Source organism: Montipora foliosa, chromosome 6 (assembly GCF_036669935.1).
Source record: "Montipora foliosa isolate CH-2021 chromosome 6, ASM3666993v2, whole genome shotgun sequence".
NCBI classification, from domain to species: domain Eukaryota; kingdom Metazoa; phylum Cnidaria; class Anthozoa; order Scleractinia; family Acroporidae; genus Montipora; species Montipora foliosa.
Window position 1 is genome coordinate 64,073,705 of NC_090874.1, and position 10,000 is coordinate 64,083,704.

The 10,000-nt window shown below is 40.9% G+C and overlaps 1 protein-coding gene across 1 annotated transcript in view; it reads right to left on the minus strand.

Moving 5' to 3' along the window:
- Positions 1 to 3,298: 3,298 nt before the first annotated feature.
- Positions 3,299 to 10,000, minus strand: part of LOC138008140 (proline-serine-threonine phosphatase-interacting protein 1-like) — a 19,606-nt gene continuing 12,904 nt past the window's right edge. Inside the window, exons 10-13 of the mRNA XM_068855359.1 lie at positions 8,586 to 8,684; positions 7,381 to 7,477; positions 5,602 to 5,802; positions 3,299 to 4,854 (exon numbers count right to left, since the gene is read on the minus strand). Of these exons, the coding sequence (XP_068711460.1) occupies positions 4,604 to 4,854; positions 5,602 to 5,802; positions 7,381 to 7,477; positions 8,586 to 8,684 (648 nt within the window). The 3' untranslated portion in view covers positions 3,299 to 4,603. The remainder of the gene's footprint in view (positions 4,855 to 5,601; positions 5,803 to 7,380; positions 7,478 to 8,585; positions 8,685 to 10,000) is intronic.

Sequence of the window (10,000 nt, forward strand, 5' to 3'; positions counted from 1 at the left end):
AGTTTTACAACTGCGTCGCAAGTGCGTGAACATCATCTCTAAAACAACAAAGGCGCGTTGTCCCGTCACGAGGGATTTAAGATCTAACGACGGCCACAGCTACGAACGTTGCGCTATTGCACGTCTTTCGCGAATATTCCACCTCGTTCAAGTCGTTCAACGTGGGCGAATTGTCCCAAAAATAAATTGGTATGAGCGGTTTCAAAATTAGAATTGATAACGAAAGATTGGGGTTTGTATGCTATATAGCGTTATATAGCGTTATCGTTGGTGCTTTCACGTCGTTGTTATGCAGAATACCGCAAAAATATGCGCTGAAATGCGTGCCGCACTTGCAGCACGATTATTTTATATTTTAATTTCCTCTTTTTATCAATATTATTAAATTTTTGAAATTCGATATTGCGTTTTTGGCTTTCTGACTGGTTCACTCGATCTCGGTTATTTAACAATTATTCCATGAGCGCGCGTTGGATATGAGATGGTAAATAGCCAACGAGGCGCGTAGCGCCGAGTTGGCTATAACCACTCTCATATCCAACAAGCGCGAATGGAATAATTGTTTTATTAAATTCCTTAAACTCCAAAAGTTTAGAAGTGCGAAATACGAGCGAAAAAAGCGAGAAAATCCTAGCGAAATCGAAAAATGTTGATGAAGATGCGATGTTGTGTAATCCCTCGTGGTCAGACAGATGCAGGCTCATCACAAAAACATTTCTTACCTTTTCGCGTATCTCTAAGCTTCGAAAGTGATCCAAACTTTCCACAAAAACGTTTTTCTTTTGCTTTATACCGAAAGAAATTTCGCTTTCTGGCGTAAACGTTTTTAGTTTAGCAACGCTAAGCGCAATCATTTACCTTATAAGGTCAAACTAAGGTATATGAGCTGATAACCGAGATTGAGTGAACCAATCAGAGCGCGAGAATTGCATTATCCGAGGTTGAGAATTTAATAACAGCTTTTATTAAATTCTCAACCTCGGATAATGCAATTCTCGTGCTCTGATTGGTTCACTCAATCTCGGTTATCAGCTCATATACCTTAGTTTGACCATATATGGTAAATGATTGCGCTAAACGTTGCTAAGCTAAATTTTTTTACGCCAGAAATCGAAATTTCTCTTGGTATAAAATATATCGATTTCGCTAGGATTTTCTCCCTTTTTTCGCTCGTATTTCGTACTTCCAAACTTTTGGAGTTTAAGGAATCTAATAAAACAATTATTCCATTCGCGCTTGTTGGATATGAGAATGGTTATTGCCAACACGGCGCTACGCGCCTTGTTGGCAATTTACCATCTGTGATCTATTACTGAACAGACGCACAGCAACATGGAATATATTTGTTAATCTCATATCTAACGCGCGCTCATCGAATAATAAGCAGAGGCTCCTGACCTTGAAGCGTTTAACTCTGGTTCAGAGCTGGGGCTTTTTAGTTTAACATAATTCCTTATTTGGATGTAACGTAGCTCGTGCATTTTTCCGCACGTGCAGCTTCGATCTTATTTTTTTCCATATTTTCCTCAAAATCTCCAGCTTTGTTCCAAGGAAAAGAGTTGCTAGTTACACGCTTCAATGTCATGCGCTCCTGTTGTTAAATATTCTTGTTTTGTGGCTTTGATGTCTTTTCCGAGGCCCTCGTCGTTTCTTAAACTACCTATCATGCAATAGGCATATTAATGAAAAAAAAATGTCTACTGTTAGAATCAATCCGCCGTCGAGCAAGCAAAAAGAAATACTAGTAAAATATTTTAAAACTGCCAATAGTATATTAGCTACATGTACGAGCACACAGGCATGCCATGGTCAGCCGGGAGACAGTATAAATCATTTTATTGGTTGAAAAACACCACCTGAATACACTTCATGCATGCTGTTGCATCCAAAGATGAAACGTAATCACAAAAATCACAATTATCAGTCCCACCGTCAGTTGTCGTAGCTATAGTATTAGAGGGCTGTGCTACGAGATTGAACCAAATGAAGCGACTGGGACCTGGCAACCAAGTCAAGAGAAACACTTAAAACATTGAAGGAGGGTGTGAATGACACAGGAAACAAACAGCAAATGAAACGAAAAAATTCAAATTCAAATTTTATCTCTGTTGCTTGTTAAAGTGCCCCTGTGACCAAAAAATCAATTTATATTTTTCTTTGGATTTCAAAACTATGTTAACAAAACACTAAGTGACCCACGTTTTAAGCCTTGATTTCAAAAAGACACCTCTTTATTTTAACTGTAATTTTCCTATTTAATGGTCCGCCATTACCGACATTATGTTCTTGAGAGAGCTGGATCGAGGAGAAAATGACGTCAAAGGCTCAATAGTTTAAGAATGCAATACGTGTGTACGCCGCAGAATTAATATGCAGCACGGGGGTTTTGGGCTTTCAGACTTTTAACCTCACGCTTTGCATATATAATAAGCTGCGTTCACACGCTGAAATTTTAAGCTAGTGAGCCTCTGACGTCACTTTTCCCTGGATCCAACCGTCTGAGGTCCAATCGGTCAGTTTTGAACGTGAGTAATGGCGGACCGTCAAATCCAAAACTTACACTCAAAGTAAACGGCCTTTGGATAAAAATCAAAGCTCAAAATTTTGCCAGTCAGGTGTTAAGCAAACACACTTTCAAAATCTGAAGGAAAAAAGGAAGTGGTTTTTTTATCACAGGGGCACTTGAAGGAGGGTGTGAATGACACAGGAAACAAACAGCAAATGAAACGAAAAAACTGTTGAGCCTAATTATGTATGTATGCCCGACAGCAGGGTTTTCGTTTGAGGCCGTTTCGTCGGGTCGTTTCCCATTCCATGTCCGGTACTTTGATGCCAATATTTGAGGGGTTTGTTTTATCTTTTATTAACATCATTTTTTAAAATTACTTTTTAAAGAGAATTCCAGCCTTGCCAGGAAAAGTGATTCTTGGGTTCCAGAAACACTGGAAACAGCGTTTCTGAGTGTTCTATTTTAAAAGTTTCCTGGAGAAGCATGCCCCCAAATCCCCCTAGGTAATTCGCGCCTTCGGCGCTCGCAAGGCTCCTTGCCGCGTTAAAAATGTCACGTCCGGTGCTTTCAGAAATATGTCCGCTACGAAGCTTTCATTTGTGTTGTTTGAACGTAAATTTCTGAGTTAAAGTTAAGTTGCATAGCGAAAACTGGCGGGATGATATACAAATTCAACTGCACTCCATTCACTCTTCCCCTTTGACTCATGCAGCATTTGTTCCAACCGAACTGTACAAGAAATCTGCTTGCATTCACTGCCTTCTTATAATAAGAGAGGGTACTTCAGTCTGCGGTACAAAATTCCCCATTTACTACAACAAATAGGTTCTTGATTACAGCAAAGAAAATAAACCTAACTAATACTAACTTCGACTACTACCAACCCATTTTGAAACGTTCCTAATCTATAGTTATTAGTTAAAATTACAAGCATTTCGTTTAGTGTGAAAAATATTTTTGATCATTTGATCATGTCTGGAGTACACCCTTTTTGTATAAAACGCCTACTTTTGGAGCTGAGAAGGAATCCATGAGTAGGAGCTTTCCCCCCAACCCCCCCCCCCCCCCTCTCTCTCTCCTCTCATAGAAGCACTGAGTCGATCCTTGCGCGCATCTTTCTATTTTTAGAACGTCACAAGTTCTTACGCTCTGCACGCACTGTTCAGAATGGTCAATCAGACTGAATAAAGTAATTGGCAAACGAAGACAAAAATAGCAAAATCAATGTCTGCAAATTGTGCAAATTAATGTAAATTGATGTGAATCTGAGTCTCGTGCTGACGGGTTAGCTCTAAAAGTGGATAGATACGCGCAAACGTTGACTCAAGGATAAAGTTCTTATGGAGGCTCCAACTCTTAGGCTCCTTGGCTGAGGCCGAACGTCTTTTATGCCTTACTCACAGCTTCTTGATAACTCTTAATGACTACCATATCGCTTGACATGATCTCCCCAGATGTTTGACACTTTGCTGATTGGAAAACCCGCGAGAGCGTATCGCTGTCACAGCTGCAATTTTGGTGACAATTTGGAAGCCCTGGATCCTGACCATTTTTCAAGGCAAAATATCCAGACTTTCATCGCTCGTAGAATCCTCATATTTTGCCGTGGACCGCTCATGTTTAGGGTTTGTGTATTTAAAGTAATATATTTTATAATGTTATAAAAAATATTCGCTTCATGATCATAGGCACTTCAAAGTTATGCGGGAAGCTAAGTTCGACTACAAATTGCAGTAGTGTAGCGAATGGAGTTTTACAAAAAACGTCCCAAAGTATTTGAGTTAAACGGTCTTAAAAAAAGGCTCATATAAAAAGAGTGTATACACGTAGATAATTTGCTAGATGAAAATTAGACAATTAAAATAGCTACTTGGAAACTTACAGAAACCCAATTAATCTCTCTCATTTTTGTCCAATTTTTTGTAATAAAACAGTCAGTTTCAGTATAATAATGACGGAAGGAGCATCGTAAACTAATTGTGGACAATGCCGTTTGCATTGCAGAGGTCGAAAAAGGAACAACACTGCAAAAACGTATGCATTTGCTTCCAGATATGCAAAAACATTGTAAGGCAAAGCGCTTTCCCGGCCGTATCAGATCAAATCTGCAAAATCTTTTGGAAACATTCCTTTCTTTCCGTGAACTTCTCCACACCACCACGTTCCGTCCTCCTTAAAATGAAGTTTAATTAGATCGCCGGCTTTAAAAGATAATTCCTCGCTACCTTGCGCCTCGTAATCAAACGACGCTCGACAGTATTGTTCCTTTGATTGTCCGCGGTGAGCTGGTTCCGAGCTGGTCTTGACCTTCTCCACTGTTGAATACATTGATTCGTCCAACGGTGCTGAAAACAAATTGGAAAAGGTCACTGATCAATGAAATCCACTTAAGGCGCTAATCGATCGAAAAAACCTGATTAATAATAATAATAGGACTGAGTGGAGTCCAATTAAGTTTGTAATCGCTTGTGGGCAAGGAAACTAGTCGAAGTCAAGCGGAAGGTTCAACTGCCACAAAGAACGCCGTGTTAAAATCCGAAAAACTAAATCTTCTTGGCTGTCTGAAATAGTTGCTTGCAAGATTCAAACAGTTTTACAAGTTTATGTAACAGAAACGACGTGAAAAACTTGCTAGGGAATGTTTTATCGAAATTTTAAATTAAGCGAGCCGCACAGTGGGCTGTACTATACTAACTATAGAATACGGCCCGCTAATTTAGCCAATCACAGCGCGCGTACTATCTGAGAGATATAATAAAATAATATGGTATTCAAGTAACGAATATCTAAATATGTTATTTGGTATTTATTTTTTTTAAAAAATAGACAGGAAAAGAACAAACAAAAGAAACGAAACAATTATGGACAAATATATAGCTCCGGCATGCTACAGTTGAGTGGAAAGGGGATTTCATAAGCAAAGATGCAAGGCCGTTTAACACTATTTTTCGCGCGACTTGTGGATTAGAGCCATTGTCAATTGTAAGTTGCAAACAGCTCGCTCCATTTGCAAACATTGGTCTGGTTGGATCAATCAAAGAGACCTTCAAATAATGACATTTTCGGTTTATTTAAGTGTCACTTTTTCCCACCTTGTTTTGGTATATCTGGTATTGGTATCTGTGGCCTACTCCTGGTCGTTTTCGGCGTGCTGATATGTTGCAGTGTAATTGAGGTATCTTTGGAATGAAGGAATGACCCCGCCACTGGACCACTAATATTGACCCCACTGCTGGGCGATAAGACTTTTTGCGACGACTGTGTCATATAAAAATTCTCATATTCTATTCGAGCTGTTGACGAAAAATATAAACTTTCAGCTAGGAAATCCGAACAGATGAAAGATTTTTAGGGGATAAAAATATGCCTACATCTACCGTTTAAATACCAAAATACGTTTAACAACTGTATGTTTAAGTGGTTTTGAAATATATATTCTCGTTGGGTGCCCCTGATTTAAGGCGCTGTTACACTGTGCAATTTTTCGTGCAGTTTGTCTCGCAACGCCATTTGTACAAACGTTCTCACATAATGTCAATAACAGCAACAATTTCCCGTGAACCTAATTCAATGGCCTTAATCTCCCACGAGTCTCAGTAGACGAGCATCCGAACTAGTAATCGGAAGGTCGTAGGTTCGACTCCTACGAAGGAACACTCGGATTTTTCCGAATATCCCCGAGTCCTAGCTCTCGCGAATCTCCCATAGCTCAGTGGTAGAGCATCCGAACCAGTAATCGGAAGGTCGTAGGTTCGACTCCTACGAAGGAACACTCGGATTTTTCCGAATATCCCCGAGTCCTAGCTCTCGCGAATCTCCCATAGCTCAGTGGTAGAGCATCCCAACCAGTAATCGGAAGGTCGTAGGTTCGACTCCTACGAAGGAACACTCGGATTTTTCCGAATATCCCCGAGTCCTAGCTCTCGCGAATCTCCCATAGCTCAGTGGTAGAGCATCCGAACCAGTAATCGGAAGGTCGTACGTTCGACTCCTACGAAGGAACACTCGGATTTTTCCGAAAATCCCCGAGTCCTAGCTCTTACGAATCTTCCATAGCCCAGTGGTAGCATCCGAACCAGTAATCGGAAGGTCGTACGTTCGACTCCTACGAAGGAACACTCGGATTTTTCCCATGAAATTACAACAGATCCAATCAAATCAAACGTTGGTTTTGGGTAAAAGGGAAAACCGTGGAGCCCAGAGAACTATCAGAGCCTTGTGCTTGTGCTTCTGCTTGCGTCGCTAGTGAAAATCCACCGCGCACCGCTGGCTCAGTTGGTTGAACACCGGGCTGCCATGCGGGAGGTCGTGAGTTCGACTCCGGCCGGACCAAAACTCAGGGTCTTTAAAAAACTGAGGAGAAAGTGCTGCCTTTGTAATTACATCCGCAAATGGTTAGACTTTCAAGTCTTCTCGGATAAGGACGATAAGCCGGAGGTCCCGTCTCACAAATAACTTTCATGTTCATTAGTTCCCTGTGGGACGTTAATGAACCCACACATTATTCGAGAAGAGTAGGGAATGAAGTTCCCGGTGTTGTGGCTGTCCTCTGTGTGTATATGGGTGGGTGGGTATAGCAGGTCCATATCAGCTGAATAGCTGCCAAAACTTCAACCTGCTTAAACAAATAAATAACAAACAAACAAAACAACCAAACCAGGCTTAAAGCGCGCCTCCTTGCACATGGGCCCTGTTAACGAACGCTCAATCCAGCCCCACGAGTTAGTTAACCAGTCATAAGCCTTGGTATTGCTTAAAAAGCTACAAAAGAACAAGGCTGATATAACAGTGCAGGAATGTATTATACAAAGCCAATATTTCGAAAGGCACTGCATATCTTCATCAGGTTTATTTACCATCCATGCACTGACCTGGTCGCTCTGATCCAGTCTTTTTCATGCTAATGAAAAGATGTATGTCTGACTCCACTTCACACAGTTCAAGGCTTCTCCGCATCTCCTCGCAAATCTGTGTGGAATGAGAAAGTGAAATATTCGAACAAGGAAGGTTACGTTTTTACAAATGTTGGCCGTGTAGCACTTATATTTGAACAGACTTAACTGATTAGAGTGTTCTGTGAAGTGCTAAGTATCTACCCCATATGAACCGAGTGAGCGTTAGCCCCACTGATGGAAATGGGCCCACACAAGGACAGAGAAAAACTCTGACCAGGGTGGGAATTGAACCCACGACCTTCGGGTTAGATCACCGCTGCTCTACCGACTGATCTACAAGGTCAGCTGCACGACACTTTACTATTTCTTTTCCAACATCCCTTTCGGTTAATAAAAATCCCAATTTCCTGCCAGCAAGTAGCTGTGCTATTTTTTTTCCCAAATAAAAAGCTGCAATCTATGGAACTTCTATTCATGAAACAAGACTTCTACTTGAATCGCTTTAGCCTCAGTAGCCTGCGTACTGTGTTTTGTTTTGGGCTTTTTTTTCCTACAACAAGTTTTTAATAGGCGAAATGTAATGACAATCTGCCTCATGGCAATAAACAGATTAATATTTTATACAACCACATACAGTTCAAGGCTTTTTCATCCCCTCTTTAAGATTTAGCGGCGCGAAAGCTGGACCGAGGAAAATTTCATAAATTTAAGGGGGAGGGGGAGATCTCTTTCTCGGTAATTTTCCTTCCACTCGTCATTCATTTGAAAGAAAAAGTATAGGTCCCTTGTAATAACAAAGTAAATAGAGAGTCTATCACAGCAACATAAAACTAACAAAACACCAGGGCGACCTTCACCCCGGCGCCATCAATTCTGTCCCGGATAAGTAAATTCGAAGCTGATTGAAGGAGTCGGTAAAGTGCGCCAAAATCACAGACTATACATCAAAGTTGGGTAGACATTCACAAATCTGACGGCTTTGAAACAAACCATTTTGATTCAACTCCTTCCTCCTGCCCCTGGAGGGAGGGGCCGGGGGAATATGTAAACCCAAGGGCACTAAGGTGGGTTCGATCTGCTCTGCGCGTGTTCTATTTGCTTTTAATCATTAATTATACAGAGGCACCTAATTTAGCACAGATAGGTTAAATAGAGCCCTAAACGGGGCATTTTTTTCTCACCTCATCTACCTTGACGCAGTTAAGCGAGGTCATGTTGGAGAAAACCCAAAAGGCATTACGCAAAAACGCAATCCTCTCTTTTTCCAGAGATTGAAACAGCTGTGAAAAAAATAATTCACTCTGATTATACAAATACATATTTAACACTCGGATGGCATTTTTGAAGTGGTTTCGAAAAAATTAACCATCTGAATAATTTTAGCAGGCCACCTCCAAATTAAGGAAAATTAGGGTAAATTAAGGTAAACTAGCCACCGTAAACTAAGATTTGAAAAGGCCCTGGCATACGGCCAGCCATTCATTTGATATCACGAATGTTGAATGAAGTTGCCACCATCTTTCAACATTGTTGGGTATGCGCTTGCGCACTGATCGGTTTCTCAACGGCGTATTCATGTCCGTATCCATAGTAAGAACATTGAATTAAATGTTGACGTGTTGAAACGGTTTGCCCCCCCCCGGAGTAAAAACAAACGCCGGAAATACGTCCGCGTTTGCTGGCTATCCCTGAGGCCAACATCATTCAACAGCGTTCAACAACATTGAAAGGTTTAGTTGTTGAAGCAAATGTTGAAGACGTTTACCCGGGCATTAAGCTGAAAAATTGAGAGTCAGACCTTTGTCAGAGCAAATTAAGGCATTGGAGAAATAATGGCAGCATATACGAATACATTTATAAAATGAAAAGCTTCCGTTAATTCCGTAGGGATTAAGAGTGCTTGGATGAAATATAAATTTGCCGCAAAAATCTCGAAGAAATATAACTTTTTCAACTAGGCACTCTTAATCTCTAGGGAATTATTAAACGCCTTTCCTTGGTTCGTCGTCCAATCACAGACCGCATCTGGAAAGCTACACGTCTCCCGATTCATAGCCTTTAGCTATCGAATAGAGCTCACTACAGCTTTCAGAATTCAAGTCCCTTCTGCTTTTATATGTAAATTTCATTTGATTGTTTCAATGTCAGTCCCAAGATGTGCAGTTCAATTACGTAAGGCCAAGACCAAGAACGGCACCAGCACACAAGTAGAGGAAAGGAAATGAAAGGAAAGGAAAGGAAATGAAAGGTAAACATTTCCTAGCAGCTTTTCCTTCACTAAGTGAATAATGTTAGAAATTCAGCAGCATGATCAGTTTTTCAATCAAATGGAAAGCTGGAAAAAACCCAACTCCAAATGGATTTGAACCCACGACCCTCCATCTGGTGATCTAGTCGGATCCTCTAACCACTGAGCTACTGGAGACTACATGGTGAGCAAGGGTGAGAGGGTGAAATGTGGGAAATGTTTTCGGCATCAGTTTTATTTGAGCTTAAGCAACGAGAACACGGGCACCGCGGAGGTCATCAATAACAACAAGAAGATGCACTAGTTTGTTGGAAAGCAGAGTCCCTGTTAGGACAGCAAGAACATACC